At 39.2% G+C, this 19171-nt stretch overlaps 1 protein-coding gene across 3 annotated transcripts in view; it reads left to right on the top strand.

Annotated features, from left to right (window-relative positions):
- drd2a (dopamine receptor D2a) overlaps window positions 1–19171 on the top strand; it is a 40754-nt gene that overhangs the window by 9431 nt on the left and 12152 nt on the right. For 2 of the 3 annotated variants that reach the window (XM_031860772.1, XM_031860774.1), the window contains exons 2-3: window positions 9952–10262; window positions 16454–16563. In XM_031860772.1, the coding sequence (XP_031716632.1) occupies window positions 9984–10262; window positions 16454–16563 (389 nt within the window). In that variant the 5' untranslated portion in view covers window positions 9952–9983. Of the gene's footprint in view, window positions 1–1625; window positions 1649–9951; window positions 10263–16453; window positions 16564–19171 lie in introns of all 3 variants that reach the window. The other variant, XM_031860773.1, reaches the window with a different exon arrangement.

Below are 19171 nucleotides of genomic sequence, written 5' to 3'. Positions count from 1 at the left end.
AACTATAACAAACAACGCACATATAGTCATATTGTTATTCATATAATAACAGTTAGCAATACCGATGCTTACAAATCAGAAGATTCAATCTCTGTAAGTAGTATAACCTGTCAATGCTTTTGTGAATGTTTGGGACAGAAATTGCAAGTGTTGGCTATTTGCTCTTGGAATATATTTCTTCCCTTTATCTGATGAAAGAAAGAAAGCAGCTAACCCTACATGGGAGACATGTATTCACTGGGTATAAGACAAACACCCTCACTTGTGCCTCTTATCTGTTTGTGTTGGGCAGTCAGGACCGGTGTCTGCTGAGAAAAGGTTTGTCACTAGTCACTATGTGAAAATCTAGAACAGCCAGATAATGCTTCCTGCTTTCATAAATCAGTGCTGGGGTCACCCGGGAATAAGAGGAAAGCGGTTGGATGTGAGTGATTGTGGTAGTGAGGTCAGGCTATTTAAGGATGATATCCAGGACAGGTCAACTGCTCACAATTTATAGATCACCTAGTTGGCGACAGCACTATTTTACCTGTTTAATGATGAGAGATATAGCTGCTGCTCTTAATCCGTTCTGTTTAATAATCTGTTCAATAATGTAAAACCTTCACCTGAATATGAGTTTGAAGGAAAGACTCCCTCATAAATATATCATGAACAGCTCTCAGCGTGCTTGCAATATCTCAATGTGTCTTTTTATACTGCCGTAAGTGACAATAAGAAAAGCGCTTTTTCAAAGTTAAAGCTCCCAGTGCACACATTGATTAAACTCAGTCCTAATTCTTAAATCATTGTCTCTATAATAGGGGTGTAAATACATTATTGCACAGTGATCCATCAGTTTAAGAATCGGCTGTGTTCAGCTACTGCATGCAGACTCTCACAAATCTTATCCTCATGGTAAATTAGCTTTTTATTTGTAACAACTGTCACAATTTTCACATCATCTGTGTGTATTCCTGCACATTCTGCCCATTCCCCGCCCATCTCGCCAGCTGTTTCTCATTTCCTCATTAGCCCATTCTCTTCAGTCAGTGTCATTTTGTCTAAGTTGACATGTGCCTCATGTATTTATGTTCCAGCATCTATAGTATGTTTACTGTACCTTGTAATCTGCTGGTTCTGAAACTCTACCTGATCTTTTGGACTTTAAATATCCAACCTGCCCCCTTGGCTTTGTTTCCCTGTTGGAATGCCTTGCTGGTTTTGACATGTTTGCCTGTAAGTTTTTGTCAATTGCCTTAAATTGGCTGTAATGACCATTGGAAATGATGTAGCTCACGCTTGGTTTTGTTTTTTATGAGTTTGTTGATGGAGCTTGGTTTCCTCCTTTCCCTCTTGTGTATGATTGGATTGGCTAGCGAGCCTTTGTTTTTGGGTATGCCACGTTAGTTTGGCACTTACTTGGTAATTCCAGCTTTGTGTATGTGGAAGTTGGAACGTTTGTGTAGACAGATCATTGTGAGTTGGCTTTGTCTAGCTGCAGGCCGTGTGCTCGGTACTTGTGATGAGCTCCAGTGTAATTTGTGCGATCATCATTTTGATGTGTACTTCGGGTCAGCGGTTGAATCTCTTTTCCTGCTGACCATACTCCTCACTGTTATGCTTTTTGCTTTCTTATGTTTCAGCAAAAAACGATCTGCATGTTGAGGTAGGTTCTCTTTTACACTTTTAGGTACTGATCATGAGCGACTGTCTCACGCATGCACTCATAAGCAGTTTTTTTATGTGACTTTTTACTTCCCAATTCATCAGCATTTTGATTGCTCCACTGGGTCCAAGGCTGCCGGGTGGGAGATTAGATCTGGTAAACTGGACGGCTGTTGGAGCTTTAGGTCACTGTTCATATGGGAGTATATTTATTATGACAGCCATTCGAGTGCACAGGGGACACTTGTAAAAAAACAAGCTAAAATTGGAAATTATATTTCTTTTAATACAATCTTATTATATTGTTTTTGACTTTGTTTTGTGTTTCAGATGTCAAGGTGGAACCTTGTTCTTAAACAAGGTAGCAAGGGAGGGTTGTGGGCTTAAACCCGGTCCATGTGTTCATCCCTCCACCCTACAACTGCCATTTAACCTGCATTGTTGTATTTTGGTCCTGCACCTTAACACCTCCACAGCACACATGCCACACATCTATACACTGTTTTCATTGCTGATCTGCCCACTCCATTGTTAGTTTGACTTTACATTAGATAAACAAAGTGTTTAAGTATAACCTTGCGTTGGCTCCCTCGTCACATCTCCTGAGCTAATGTAAGGCTGTGTCAGGTTGTTTTTACTACTGGAGTGAGCTTTTCCATGTGCAATGGAGAGGACAGGGGCACTAATGATCACCTAAACTCTGTAGTTGCATCTGGGACTGGCTTTCACACACTGGATGTTCCAGTCCCAAACTTTTTGTAACTTCACCTATAACTCTGCAAAATAATCTAGTTTGCTTATAATATGCTCTTTGCAGTGATTCTTGGTTATTACTGGAGGTAGGAAACTTGTTATCTGGGCATTGCTAACATTAGCAGCTTCCGTTTTCTTAACTATATGGTTCCCAAATTGTGGTGCGGGTTAAATATACCTGATGCATGGTTATGCACTGGAGACTGCATCTGTTTGTGCGGTATACTGTATCTATCCATATGTTCCAAAGTGATATTTAGAGTGCTAGGGTTAAAGAGGTTAATACAGTGTAGGACATGGAGAACACCCACTGGGCTACTTCACTCTCTGTGATTGTATACTCCACTTTGAAGTTAACGCTCCCAACTGCATCCTGGTCATTTTATTTATCTAGCTTTGTGTGAGAGTTTTTCTACCAGCTTATTGACTGCTGCTGTTATTTACACTCCACATAAGAGAGCAGCTTCTGAGCCTAGAGGATGTTCAAGGATTGCAACACCCCTGAGGTGTCTGGCACTGCTTGCTGTTGGTTGCCCCAAATAGTCATAACTAAAACAACAGACACACATTTAAGAGTCACATTTTCACAAAAGCAGTGAGAATGACGGCTAATTACTGGGGAGCTTCAAGGAATATTATTCCAAAAATGTTTTGTGACACCGTTCGCTTGTTCTTAGCCCCATCTTCTTTGTTTAACAATCGCAAAGTGCATGTTTGTTCCAAGGCACGGAGCACAGAGTGAAAGGTGTGTTTTCAAAGCAGGAAATTGCAGCAAGTAGAAACCATTGTAGAGAAACTGGTATTGATCAGCAACACGTAAACCTTTGCAGATATGGAAAGGTCAATTTGCAGTGTAAGAGTAAATCTGTCAGAAAGATAAATATAAAATAATGCCACATACTGTCAAGTTAAATATGGTTCACTTTATTTGGAAAATTCATTGAGCAGCCAGTTTGACCTCAAGACCAGATTTGCACCTCTGTAATTATATGAGGTAGTTTAAGTCGCTCCACTGCACTGGCACACAGAAAATGACTCTTTCTGGTCTTATAAGGTTCTGGTTTGCTTCAGTAGTCGTTGTACAGTACCTCAACTTTCACTAGCCTCTTAAAGTAGTTGTAAAGTAGGATTTTTCTAAAACTGAACATATCTTATATTCTCTAAAATGCAACCTATTGAAGCCGTGAGCCGTAGTTCACCTCTAATCAGTTTGGTTTGTGCTCCTTTGCGTTCCTGTTTCATGCATAGGTGGCCCAGCAGGATGAACTAATCACGCAGACAAAATGACACCACCCTTGGCAGAAGGTCAATTGCTCAGACATCCCTGAGCAATTTTGCTTTCCTGGCCAAGTGTCTGTTTAGGGTGTTTTCCTTGCTCAATATCTTCAAAACTAAGCACACCCAGCTGCTTGGCTTTGAACTAATCATCAGAGCATTTTACCCTCAAGTGTTAATGTCCTCATCCTGGTCATTGTTCAGGACAGTGTGGTAGGAATCACTGTAATTGAAGGATGCATCAGCTTTGTCCAGGGCAACACACTCCGATCATTCCACCTTGTGGTACTCTATAGACCACCTGGGCTATTTATACACAGTTTTTAAAAGAATTTGGGGATTTTCTTGGGGATTTCAATGTTCACCTGAATAAGCATTGATCCTAAAGCACTTCTTGATTCTTTTGGTTTCACTCAGTTTGTACATGAACCTTCTCACTGAAGAGGTAAGACCCTGGACTTGATTCCTTCTCATGGGATAGACCTTTCTGCTCTCACCAGCTCTCCTGTCACATCTGTGATGTCGGATCACTTTCTTATTGTATTTATAGACACACTAGCCTGGTTGTACTATTGGTGCTGATGCATTTATCACTCTCCTTATTGGTCGGGGTGAGTGATAAGTTGGTTGAATTGAGGTATTGGTAATTACCTTTGGCCCTGGATCCTTTCAAAGCAACGACAGGCCCTGTTTAAAATTGTACCAGTCACTTAAAGACTGTCCTTTTCAAGTCGCATTGGATTCAGTTGTGCCTTTTTCTACCAAAGCAAGATGGCCCGAAAGGTCTGCACCATGATTTAAAGCAAGGCTGCTGGAGAGTGGAACACAAATGGCAACCAAAACCTCATTACCTCTCATGGCACAAGTTTGTGTTGAATTACCAGCGTGTTATATCTGCGGCTGAAGCAGCATATTTCTCCCCCCCAATCAGTAACAATAAATAGACTAGTACTTACTCAATAACAGCAATTAGCTGCTAATTATTTATTTCTCACTACTTTTTCAATTATTTATGCAGAACAAATAGATTTGATTATATATACAATTAGTTAATCATCTACACCTCTGTAGAATCTGTTCTGCGATATTCATATGTTGCATGCATATTTTCTTTATCGCAATAAAACTGCCAGGGACTGCAGATCAAAGATCAGCCGGTATGTCTAAATCAGGCACACTTACATGATGTTAATTAATGTGCATTGCCCCTTCTTAAATACAATAAACAAACATGGGACCATCTTGATTAGCTCTTTCCACTGTTTCAACAATCCCCAAATCTGGTTTGGTCAAAATAAATCCTTAATTCACCAAGTTAGAAAATATATGCTGGTGCTCTCTGCTGTTGCCGGCATCACTACTATTAATAGCTTGCTGAACGAGCCTGTCGCTGCGCAACGAAAGTCGGAACAAACTTTTGAATTAGACCTTGATTGAAGATTCAGCAACTGAATTGGCAATTTCTCACCAAGTTTGTTCAGAAACAGATTTATGAGGACTGAGGAGAAATTAAAGTTTACTCGCATATTTCCTCTGTTGCCAAATCAAGGGACAGAATATGAATCACGCACATATTTTAGGAGCCCGAAATCCTTCAAAGTCCTCTGGTTGAAGGACTCAATCCTCGGCAGAATTAACCATGACAACACTATGACAGACAACAGTACACACGCAGGTGTGCCTGGTGTTTAAGGCGGTTATGGCTGCACGGATCAGGCTGTTCCCAAAGTGAGCCCTTCTGCCCCTCATTGCTCTGTACCTGCACCTGACGGTCAGTAGAGTGAGGTGGTGATTGAGTGAGTGAGTGATGTCCCGGTTGAAATGCGTGCAATGGCCTTATTGTTTAGCTCTGCTAACCGTTAGCATTCTGTCAGATGACACTCATACAGAAAAATCAGTGTTGACTTCAGATGTCTGCTGCATTGTTTATTTTTTTATATTGGGTTATATTTGCTTTGAGCAAGTTATTGTTAAACATTGTGTAATTGTGATACTCATTACCCGGAGAGGTTCAAAGGAGATATACATTTCTAAAACGTTATTGTACATAAATATGAACAGAAATACAAAACACAAAGAAGTTATTCATGGGGTTCCCAGGTCGCAAAGGAAAGAATCATTTGCCCACACAAACCTGTGTTAGATCCTTTAGTGCGGAGCCTCTGGCTTGACCAGCTGACCTCAACTATTACAACTGACAGTGTTTTGGGGTGGAAGGCGATCAGGGATTATAATTAGCAGCTCCTGCTGGACTGCAGGTGCCTGCACAAAGGTGGTAGGGATCTGGGTTAGTGTTATTCTCTAAGTACTTGTGATATGCTCAAATATGTGGGTGTCTGTTAGAGTATCAATGCATTTAAATAACAGGACCCTGGTTCATGTTTTAGTATTTAGAAGGTAACCACTGTTAAAGATTCCTTCTGCAAGACACTGTTTCGGGCCTTACCCCTGACTTATCTGTGGAGAAGTATATGATTACAGGTCACACAGGGGTCATTTAAAGAATATAAGATATTGAAGACAGCAGGGAGAGAGCACAGGTTTCTGTTCATAAGCAAGCGCCAGCTATCAGGCCGGCAGTGAGAATAGTCTCACGTACTGTAAGTAAGGAAGTAGACCAGGCAAATAAATAAGATTAGACAGCACAGGGCATCTGCAGGGTACACACGCAGACGGATACCCCAGAGCAATGCTTGCACATCTTAACAGGAGCACTCCTCCCTCACCCACTTCCTTTTTTTTCTCCTCTCGCTGCTTCTGTCTAAACCCTTCTTCTGCCACCACTGAGACTTTCCTCTGCCCTCCTCTGGTAACTCATTAATCAAGCTGTTTATTGGGCTCAGAAATGCTAAATGTCTTTGGTGTCTCATAGTGTACAGAATGTATCCAGTTGTGTACATTCTTCTGCTATGAAGTCACTTTTCGTGTCTATGCTCAGTAATGACGATCTGAAACAAAAGGCAGCAGAAAAAAATAACTTTCTCAGGTCTTAATTTACAGTCAAGTCAAATGGGCAAACCTTTTTGGAAGTGTAAGGTAATCTAATCAGTGCAGTGACATTCCAATCCATTGTAGGTTAGATGTACCTGACTCTATTGAAGAATTCACAAAAGAATCTGTCCTTGAGGTCCTTCAAAATCAACAGATTTTCTAGTACCTCTGAATATGAACACTGTGTGCTCATATTAGTCTTGAAAGGGCACAAAAGGATCTCTAAAGAATTTGACCTTCACAAGTCAACAGTTAACCGGATGAATGTAGCACATTTTTAAAAAAAGTCAGTGTTTCAGCAACACTCAGTTCAGGCGTTCCATATTAAATGCAAGGAGGTGACAGAAAGCTGTAGGGCGTGTTTTCAGACATCTACCTCGCTAACCTGGCTTCACATGTCAGATTTGCTAAAAAATAACCAGGATGTATATGCCCCTTATTGCCTGAAGACCAAAGACATCATATTTCAAAACAAGAAAACACTGCTCAGCAGCACCACGACTTAAAGGAGAGGTTCATATTTTTCAATGTCCATCTTGATACCTTCTCACCTGCCTGTATTTATATTGCAACTGTTTATTCTGGTGCTTTAATTATTCCTTCTGGTCATGGCTTTGAAAAGCTATAGCCAAATAATGAGGATCTCTTCCAGACTGACTTCTCTTGTAGTCCAAAATTCCCTCTGTTTTCATAGACTTTTTTCTTACTGAGCTGAAGATCAATAACACACAGAAAACCGAAAATGTTCTACTTAAGCATTGTATCTTTGGAAGATAACCTCTTGATTTGTCTGACTGAGCCTGCTGAAGACAAGAAAATGCGTTTTTTACACAGAACAAGGACTAGATTTGTATGAGGGTATATTTGTGTCTTTATTACGCAAACAAAAAAAAATGTTTTAAAAGCAAATTTCTTGCACTGCAATCAAAAATCAAGTTTGTAAGTGAAAATATATAAACTGAGAATAATTTATTTGTTAGTTTTGCTTATGAAACTAGAATTTTTGTTTAAAAAAATAAAACCTTTGGTTAAAAAAAAAATCTTTGGTTAAAAAAAATAAAATCTTTGGTTAAAAAAAAAAAATATCTTTGATTAAAAAAATAAAATCTTTGGTTGAAAAAAAAATATCTTTGGTTGAAAAAAAAATATCTTTGGTTGAGAAAAGCTGGTTTCAAAACGAAAAGCTGAGCTGAGCTTGGATGTAGTGGGCGGGGCATATGCTCCCGTCGGTGTTTAGATGATGCAGATACCGAGAGCAAAGTCAAACCGACCAATATAAACTCCTGGCACATTCAACAGCATATGCCCCGCCCACTACATCCAAGCTCATCTCAGCTTTTCGTTTTGAAACCAGCTTTTCTCAACCAAAGATATTTCTTTTTTCTCTCATTTGTTCCTGAATTTCTTTGGATCGCAGCATGATGTCTAGCTTTTGAGGATCTTTTGGTCTACCTCACTTTGTCAGGCAGGTCCTATTTAAGTGATTTCTTGATTGAGAACAGGTGTGGCAGTAATCAGGCCTGGGTGTGGCTAGAGAAATTGAACTCAGCTTTCCAAAGATGTGATAAACCACAGTTAATTTATGTTTTAACAGGGGGGGGCAATCACTTTTTCACACAGGGCCATGTAGGTTTGGATTTTTTTCCCCCTTAATAATAACCTTCATTTAAAAACTGCATTTTGTGTTTACTTGTGTTATCTTTGTCTAATATTTAAATTTGTTTGATGATCTGAAACATTTAAGTGTGACAAACATGCAAAAAAATAAGAAATCAGGAAGGGGGCAAACACTTTTTCACACAACTGTATAACTTCATTAAGTTTGCAACAGTGGTCTACTAAACAGTAAAAGTGACAAATCAGAGAGCAGGATGATGTAGACTTCAGATATTCATAACCCAGGAATTTCCAGTCTGTGATTATACACCTTACAGCATATGTTTTAAGCAAAATGCAGCAGAAGCGCAGTCAATTTGTGGACTGTCATTATGCGATCAGGACCTCATGTCGCAATACTAAATATTCACTAAATATAAAGTGTTCCACCATTGGACTGACAGACCCAAGGTCCTTAAAGGATTTACATTAATAATACATAATGGTGCAGTGTGGCTACTTTGTGATACATTGGCTAAGCACAAACATATTCTTTAAATACTTTTTTTTCTGCCTGACAATGCAAGTCATACCATGATAATTTAATATTTACTGCAGTTTCAAATAGATGTAAATCGTAAATGTGCAGCGGCACTCATTACTTTGATGAAACAAAAGCTCTCATGTTGTGTTTTCCTGGCACATTTCCAGTAATGAGGGTATCCTGATATCATGGGGATCTGTCTGTCGACAGAAGGATCACATGGAAGACAGCTCCATTGTTTGTTTGTTTGATGCTATGCTAAAGCCCTAAACAGTATACCACTCCCCTTTAAGGCCCACTGTGGAGTTTTTTGTCCACAAGTAGCACTATGGAGCATTATTCAGATGAGCATGTCCCAGTTTTGTTTGTATCTCAGACTCTCCAAGCATCCGATATAAACAAAACCCTCGAGGTAAACAAACAGTTTGCCTTTAAAAGCTTAAAAGCAAAAGTATTTAGTATGTTTGCTCTGCCTCAAGGATACACAGTGTGTTTCGATGTGAAGCACTCGATGTAAACGCAGCTGTGTTTGTATACAAGGAAACTCCACAGGGTATAACTTCTTACTTCCTGGAAAAAAAAGAATGAAATGGGAAGCATATTTACCTGCATATTAGGCAGATGTGAGCAGACACACATCAACATGCTCACGTCGCATCTAAGAGGTTTTTTTTCTTGTGTTGTGTTACAACTTCATTAGTAGTTGTAAAAGAGAGTATTCTACACTATCATGATATGTTCTGGTTAATGCAGACTTCTGGCTTTTGAGTAGTTTTATGTACACTCACCAGCAGCTGAACTGTATTTCTGCCAGTTCAATAAAGGAACTTATAATGTCTTGGTTTTTCACTTTAGGTTCATTCAAGGTTTTTTATGGTTATTATTTTATCAGAAGGAAGTATGTTAAATGCCTTCTACATCATTTAATTCGCATTTGGAATATCCACTATAATTCAGAATAAAGATGCACCCAGTACTACGTTTGGCACGGTTTAAGCGATTAATAGACAAATGGCCTCTGCCTAGCAATTACTGCAGGAATACAGATTATCCAAAAAGTTAGTTTTTTGTTTTCTCCAGAAGCTGCACACATTCACATAAACACAACTACATTAAAATGCTGTTTTCTCTCTTTGTGTCTGTAGGGCCCGTACTTGGCCTTCGTCACTCACAGCTAATGGATGTCTTTACCCAGTATGCCTACAATGACAGTTTCAATGACAATGAAACATGGAGCTTCAACAAAACAGATCAAGAGCAGAAGCACCCTTACAACTACTATGCCATGCTGCTTACTCTGCTCATCTTCGTCATTGTCTTCGGCAACGTGCTGGTGTGCATCGCTGTGTCCAGAGAGAAGGCCCTGCAGACCACCACCAACTACCTGATTGTCAGCCTTGCTGTTGCTGACCTCCTGGTGGCCACACTGGTTATGCCCTGGGTTGTCTACTTAGAGGTAGGATACACAACATTTACACACATACTGCACACTCTTTGTACATAGATAACTTGACATGCTCCGAGCAGCCGACATGCTCTCCACATCTGTAAAGCGACAGATTACATCTTTTTTCTCTGTGTTATCTTTTGTCATTGAAAACAAAATAAAGTGATTTGCAGACTTGCAGGATAACGTCTATGAAAAAATTCCTGTTTTTATAGTATCTCCATTATAACGAAAGTGTATACCGACAACAACACATCAGAAGGTAGGCTCTGAAAGCAAGAAACACCATTTGGCATTAGAAAATAGGATAGCATATTATGCAAACAACAGGCATTTATATGAAATCTGGTGCCAGAAAAATACTGGTGAAAAGGGTTTTTCAGCCAAGCAAGCCGTCCGCAGTTATCAGCAGGTCAGAGGCTTAAGGTGGCACAAGGGTGACGGCTGATATGTTCACATCAGCATTGTAAATATCAGACCTGCAGTGGTTAAAGACCTGCAATGTAGCAACACTGACAACATCAAAATGCCAGACTGGTGTATTCAGTCAGAGGTCAGATGTCTGTGAATAATCTTTCCTAATTCTGGGAAATATCGTTTTGCGTTCACTGCTGTGTGGGATAATGCAGACCTGCTTTTTTGTTTGTTTCTTTAAAGCAGACACATCGATGCCTGCTAACCAGTGCAACCTAAAACAGAACAGAGACTCGGGTCTGCATAGAATAATCTCCAATCTACTGAATCAATAGCAAGCAGGATGTGAGCTATTTTTCAGACGAGTCTCTTTCTATCTCTTGATCATTGCTCATTTCTTCTGTCTATCTTCTCACTCCCAGCATTATTTCTGACCATCAGGCTTTAGGTCACGCTGTCTGATGTAGAGAAAGGCAAACTAAGACTACAGGGACGCTAATCCTCCTGTGCCTCTCAGTGATTCATGATAATTATGACACTGATCAGATTACAGTGTTTAAATCAATAGGGTGTCATGGTGTCTGCCTGTCTCCACGGATGTATGTTTGTACATACAGCACAGTGGTGACTAGCATTGTATCAAAGTAATCTTACAGGGATAGCAATAGTGTTTGTGGGTAGTGTTATAAATTACCATTATAATAAACAAAAAACTTTTTTTCTGATCAAAAGCTTGTTTACTACAAAGTATGCAACCTGCACACTGTTTGTTTTTTATCAGAATTATTTACTTGGGCAGCTGAGTCCACACAGAGGGAGCCTACATTAAAGCAATGTAGAAATGAGAGAAATTACAGTTTGCCTCATATCAAAGCTCCAAATTGTAGCATAAAACATTTTCAATAAAATATGAGTTTTGATATCATAGCAGAAAAGTGAGTCCCTGATGGTGTAAGGTGTTATAGCTGCACAGGTGGACAACACATTTCGAGAGTGGTGATCCCTGGAGCCGCTCTGAAACTTTCATAAAATATAAGTAACACAACAGTGATACAAATGTGCCAGTTGGGTTTCCTGTATTTCTATAGTGCTGGAGACATGCAAACAGCATGAGGCTACCAAGATGCATATTCAGCAGTCAGCTGCGTTCTTGTTGCTGCTGGCATCCGTGCTTCTTTCAGTTTATCTTTGGAAAAACACACTATATTTCGTCATAATAAAGACAAATCATCAAACACAGAACTTGTCATCACACATTTTTGGTCTCCAACCCGAGATAACCATGACATCATTTTGACATCGTCAGGGGAATTTTCTCAGCTCACACCAGAGCCACAGATGACATATTCAATCATTTTCACAGGCTGAGTAGTACTCCTAATGATGAGTATACCGTCAGTCATGTGTAAAATCTGCAGAGTGCCCCTTTTAAAACAGAAAAGAATACACATGATTTGAAAAGTTTAAAATGTATCTTCTGACTCTAAACTTTCAGGAATCTGGTGTTTCTTATGTGTTCTGTTCCTTGAGCTCATTTAAACTGGACACAGTGAGGGTGGATTTGTACAGTGTAGGATTGTAGCTATTTTTCTTAAGTTATTTAACGGGCTGAATTTCTATTTTAAATTTTGTCACACATTATTCATGTGAGCCACAGGAATCCATATCTAGATCAAAGAGGGCCATGATTATTATTTTATTCAGGCTTACAATATAATTGATTCCAGCTCCATCTTGTTCTCCTGAACACTGTTCGGGGGGTACTTATGGTTTCCTGTGCCAGCTGATTCTGTGACAATAAAATAGAGAGCAGACCTGTTTAAGTTCAGTTCAGTTTCACAAGACTCCAACCATCTTCTTTTTTCATCCTTACACACTAATAACTCCAATTTGGGTGAAAGCCTCCTCAGATTAATATGCTGAGAACTAAATACTGGCGTTTTATCAAAGTCAAAATGGATTATCCAGCATGTGTTTGGAGTGGGATGGTCAACTGATTTTGGTGTGTCAGGCCTCCTGCTAATGTGAAGTAAGCAGTGGTGGGCCGTCAGGGCCTGCAAGGCCTTCTCTGCTGGCCTAAACAGAATCACAAAGTTATATCTATTTTAGAATTTAATAATTTTTCTTAATTAACTACATGTATTATAATTCATAAAAATATGTTTCCCATTATCTTATTTTCTCATTGCACAGCTACTGTCTTCCTCAGTTGCTCTGCTTCCAGTGCAGCTTGTTTTAAGTAGAGCTTTTATCCAATCAGATTTCACCTCTGTGTCTCTAGGTAAGAACAGAGGCAGAGGCCTGCAGTCTCTCACGTGCATCCAGTGCAGATTAAGTGAACGGGGACAATATTGTTGATTGTCATATTCTTCAACCAATCAGATCTTTAGTTTGACATGTTGGGCGTATTCTTTGATGTATCAGAGCCTGCTAGCCGGCCTATAATGACGTCAGCATTACATGCCGCTCAGTGTCCATGTGCAGCTCTGCCGCAAGGTGCAGAGTGTGCTGTGATTGGTCAGTGGGCGAGCACGTGACTATCGTGAAACGAAACTTAACAGCAGAGGCTGTCGGGTAGTGAATCACATCACGTGATGCAGCTCAGCCAATCAAATATGGGCATTCTGACCCGAGTGAGATGTACCACACACCATGACACAGGGGGCTGAGACGAGGAAAGACATTGCAGAGCAGTACGTTCAACGTTCAAAGTAAATCATAAGAAGGTCTCTTTGGGCCGTGGCTTGTCAATAAGGAATGATGGTGGGTCCCACAGCCAGACCAGCAGAGAACCACTGTCCTCTATGAGGGCAGAAAACATTATATTTTCCTGAATATAAGCTTCTGCATTTTCCAAATGCTCTAGTACTATTCAAACGTATTGTAAATCTCGTACCGAACGGTACGTACATTTAATACGTACATAGTTACAGCCTTAGAAACTAATAATAACTCTGGTGCCATCATGTGGTTATAAGGTGGTATTTCAGCTGCAGGACAACAGTGAAGGCCTAGGTATAAAATGCACGGCCCGCTACTGGAAGTAACATAGACAGAGAATAGTATAAATCCTTGAACATAAGAATATTAGGTAGGAGTGGGAATGTTGATAATTAAACATGTATATGTAATATGTTGTTGGAGACTCAAACCGGCTTGCAACTATTTTTGTCTGGGAGAATTTTATTTATACATTTCAGGACAAGCATCTCCCATCAGAGACACGGCCCAAAATCATGCGGCTTCAGATAATGACAACAAACACTTTGCTGTACAATATTGTTCTTTTGTTTGTCTCTTCTTTGTTACAAATAACAACCTCCAATCCCACTGCAAATATGCACTCCTTTTTCTTCTTTATTTACGGCAGACATTTTATTTTTTTATATTCTAGTGTCAACGGCCGTGGCTGTGACTAAGTTTCTCCTGTTTAATAATGTATCAGCATGAACTTTAGCGAGAGCTTAGTCACAGAGTGTGGGCAGGGCAGTCTACTTGCCCTTTATTATTAAATGCTGAATTAGCATTAATTGCCACAGTTTTTCGCTTTCTGTCAAGTGTGACTGATTAGAGAGCATATGGAGAGAACTTTGTGCATGGCTTGAGGATTCAGAGCTTGTTTAAAATCAAAGTGAATTAGAACGAAAGTTACATACAAGAACAACACATGTAAAGCCAGACAACCAACAATTGGGCTACAAAACACACTTAAACATTTCCAAGGAAAATAAAAAAAAGTCCAGTTTAAGATCAGCTTACAGTTCATTCTATTAAAAAGGATCATATACAAAACCAAGATTAATGTGTATCCATAGATGAATATGATCATCCATCCATCCAACATTGTGACACAGAGATAAATGATAAGTAGTATTTGACATGAAATATGTTCTTTCTTAACTGCTGTTTGACTCGTCTACTTAGTCTTAGTTTTTTATGCAAGCACTGAAACATGAAACATGAATGGTCTTATTTAATATAGTTTGTTGTGAAAGACAGACAATTTTAGATGAAAGAGCAGAGAGCGTAAGTTTCCTTTCACTCTCAAATTGAAATTTTTTAACCACGTTCTCAGTTCCCCAGACCTTGGTATTGCATTTTCAATTTGCCAACACCTTACCTTTGCAAATTAAATCAGAATGCTGATACATTCGAAATGATCATAGCTATGCACAGTGTGTTGTTATAAATGGAGTTTAAAAACTCCCACAGTCTTTTAGCATATGTTTGTTTTGATTTCATTGCCTCAAACAAGCATTAATATCCACCGAACGTGTTTCCCCACATTGATAGGAATAGATCCGTGTTGCAGCCACAAGGGTCTCTAAATGGTTTTCAGGTATTGTGCGGCTCTTTAATTTGTTACGGGCTGCAGCACTGATGTGGATGTAAAAACGCACGGTTGAGTGGGTGTAGCTGGTGAGAGGAGCTACCTGTGGATTGTCATATACCTGTAAAGATCAAGAACAAGGAAATTAAGTGATGGGAGAGAGGGAGAGAAACAGAGGATAGTGTAGAGATACTGGGAAGACAGACTGAAGCAAAAGGAAACATGCAAAAGAAGAAGAGAAGAGAAGAGAGGTTGTGACGGAGAGAAGGACGCTCATCAGGCTGTCAGATGATTCACAATCACCACTAGTGTCGTGCTCACTAGCAACCACAATAAGCTGTCGTTTAATTTTATAAAGACATGTCAGACAGAGAGGTAAGAGTTCCTCCCCGATTCTCATATCTCTTACCTTTTTCAGAGCCGTGGGAGGAAGCAGGTAGGATGTAGTGACAGGCAAGGTGGGTGGCAGCGGGCAGCTCAGCATCACCGATGATGGTGGTTTCATCTTGGGGTTTGACTATGAATTTGAGAGGAAGAGTTTTGAATAGATTGAAAGGCACCTGGGGCAGCAAACCAGGATGCATGCTAAAGGATAATTACCTCACTAACACTAAGGGTGCCTATAGTTTTGCTGTAACCTATAGTGTTTAATTCCGCCTTTTAATTATTTGTGTACTTGAGTCAAAACTAGAAATGTTTTGCGTTCTGTTTAATGTTTCATTTGTCGGTTTTCAAGTTTGTGTTTGTGTTGTCTTAGGTGCTTGTTTTTGATTGTAACATGCACTGATTTTAGGATTTTGAACTGTAACGTGTAACTTCAATGATCGCTTAAACTATGACTGCCCATCAAGGGAGTGGTGTTGGAAATTTGCTTCAGCTGTAATTGTACATTAGTCACTGCTGATGTTACTGTCAATGTTATTCTGTACAATAAATAAGTCCCCTACAATTAAAGAAATAAAGTCATATAATCGTTACACCATGTCAGGTGTAACATTATTTTGATAACATTAATAGACTATTTGGATTCTGTGAATATTGTAAAATGCACCTGCAATTAATCACTTCAGTTGAGACAGCTGTTCAATCCTTTTCCTATCAGACATCACCATTTACAACCGAGAACATTCTGATTTGTATCATGCTTATTCAAGCATGTTAACTGCATGACAAACCAATCACTAATTGATTTCCCAGGACCTCGTAGTGTCCAGAGTCGGGGCTAAATGTACTGACTGACACTCATTCATTCTTTTATTCTTTCATTTCATTCATTTTTCTATTCCTTCTCTTGCTGTTCTTGATGTGGAAATGTGAAAAAAATACACAAGGAGACTTTATTATCGTGATTGCTTTTTGATGAAGAATTAATGCATATTGCTTCTGCCAATGTGCAGCGTTTCTTTCTGTTGACTGTTGCTGTAAACTGCCATTTGTTGATGTGTTTCTCTTCTAGGTAGTGGGAGAGTGGCGCTTTAGCAAGATCCACTGTGACATCTTTGTCACTTTCGATGTGATGATGTGCACAGCCAGCATCTTCAATCTCTGTGCAATCAGCATTGATCGGTGAGTTTGCCAGTGCATAGATTGTTTAGGGCTGCCTGTCATGCTTTCTTCATTGATGTTCGAAGGAAATCGTTAAGAGCATGACCATTAAAGCTCATATATCTATATACAGACTAAAAACGTTCATTTCACACCATTCACAACACCTTTATTTTATGTATATCTATATGGTGCGCACTCGTCGTAATTACTGGCTGCCAGATGTTCCAGAGTCATAAATTTGAATATGTTAAAATGCTGCAATATCTATAAAAGTGTGCATAATTGATTGAGACATGTGCTCAGGAGAATAAATTTCCATAAAAATATGGAAAAGTGGAACAGCAGAAGCCACTTGTGCCATTTTGCTTCTTTGCGTCAAAATATGTTGTTTTTCTTCAAACTTTTCCACTGTGCAAACACAGCCTTCCTTTTTCATTCCCTCAACCACCTTCTTGAAAATATCAACATTGCAATATCTGAACATATCCAAAAACCTGTTGATATCCTTCATAATGTTTGTAAGTAGCTGTGGTTCTCCTTCTATGAGTGGGCATTTCTTTTGGGCATGCATCATTACTCCACCTTTACAAACTGTCGGCTTGTTTGTTTGTGTACATCGCACGTAAACAGGCAAGAGGCTGTGTGTCACAAAGTGCTGTAAAAACTCCAATCGAGACACATTTTCCAAATGCGCTGTCTACATGTCCAAAATTCTTAGCCACAAAACCCAAATTATATCGGCACATCTTGAAATGCTCCATTCGGAGTAAGGCCTGAAACCTTCAGAATATCCAAAGGGAATATGATGTCAACATGACCCGTATCAAATTCAGAACATTGTCGTATTCAGAATAATAGTGGAATATGAGTAGTGCATGTCAATGTAGTCTCTTTTGGGGGTAGCTACAAGTGCAACAGAGCACACTTCTATTACTGCACATCTGACCCGCATTCATCAGTGATGATGGGTATGGTTAGAGGTGCAGCAGGCTTGAAACTCTCAGACAGAGAAGGCAGTGAAACACTTCTTTTCAGCCTGATGTTAAGGTTATCTGTAATAATGGGGAAGAACTCTATATATTTAAAGGTCCAAATCCATTCAACCCTAATGGAAACAACAGTTAGATGTAAGAAAATATGTGTATGAAATATATGAAACTGAAAGCATGTGTCAAGTTCATATGTTAATTGTGTTAGCGAGCTTACTTTCAAATTCAGCCGATACGGTGCAACATTTGCATACCTTGACAGTTGTGTCTACAGCCACCAAAATGCGCTCTCCTATAGCTAGTTTTTGGTCTCTAAAAAAATCCTGAGGGAAATATCTGTCTTTAGCTCTTAAATGCTCCATTGTATTCACCAGCAACTCACTAACTGTAACTGTCTGCTTGGTGCAGCGCAGGTATTGTAAAGTGGATTGTTAGAACTTTTCTTCTGCTGCTGAAAACAATGCAGTGAGAGTAAATCGATAGAATAATGTTGCCTTTAAAACAAAACAACGAGCAGAAAGGGAACTACAAAGTTAAGTGATCATTCTCTGTGAGTGTGTTATTACGAGCGACCCCTTGCATCCACCTATTGATTTCTTTTAATATAAAAATATTGATTATAGCAGGGATAGGTACAAAGTTTTAGACAGAGTTCTATTTAAAAGGAGGTGCAGTTCACGACAGCAACCTCCTCGTCCTGGATTCATTAATGCCTTGTCCAAAAACGAATTGACTTATTTAGTGTAACTGGCATGATGACTTATTGAATAATGACACAAATGATCACAAATTGCTGAAGGGAGCGGAAAGCTCAAGCTTTCAATAAACTGTAGGAAGTAATCATGTAATGTTGACAACCAGAATATGTATTTAAAGGGTGAGAGCGATGTCCCTGTTAGCGAGGACATAGAATTACCCATATTTTCCTTTTATAGAATTATGTCAAGTTTAATTTGATGATTTGCGGCTTGGCTGCATTTTCAATCTTCAATCCATATGCAAAACAAATACTCACGGTCATCACACACATACACAATTTCAACTGTTACTGAAGTGAATAGATTACCGTAGAATGCTAATGTTTCATACGTGGAGAAAAGCTTATCAAAAGTTACTCTGAATAATCTCATGGTCTCATTGTTTGCGAGTTTTTGAAATTAATGTTACAAGAGAGGAATAGCATCAAAAAAGAAAAAGCCTTGTTAGTTGTCCTGTTATTAAAAGGATGAACAAATTTACGCAAATCAGCTACTTACATCCTCTTTAAAAGCAGAAGACCATAGGCATAAGGCGAAACTGCTTTTGTGTAGGAGGTGATATTAATATACACATGTCAAATGTGATTTAACGGAACTTAAATTATGTTGCCAAAAGGCAGACTGTTTTTAAATTGAACCACAAGACACTTTACGATCATAACGCTCTCAACGAATCATAATGTGCACTTAAATATCAAGCATATCGGAGGAGTTAGCCTTGAACTTTAGTGACATGAAGTAAGGCAAAATGAGTCGTATCTGAATGTGTTTACAGTAAACTACTTCAAATTTCATGAGAAAAAACTAAAGGCTGTTTGAACTGTTTATATAGTAACATACACGCTGAACTCCCTATGATATTCCATTAATGTGACATAA

The sequence above is a fragment of the Anarrhichthys ocellatus genome, unplaced genomic scaffold (assembly GCF_004355925.1).
Source record: "Anarrhichthys ocellatus isolate YVR2014 unplaced genomic scaffold, GSC_Weel_1.0 scaffold24, whole genome shotgun sequence".
Lineage (NCBI taxonomy): Eukaryota > Metazoa > Chordata > Actinopteri > Perciformes > Anarhichadidae > Anarrhichthys > Anarrhichthys ocellatus.
The sequence above is the reverse complement of the archived record's forward strand: the minus strand, read 5'-3'. Positions and strand labels throughout refer to the sequence as shown.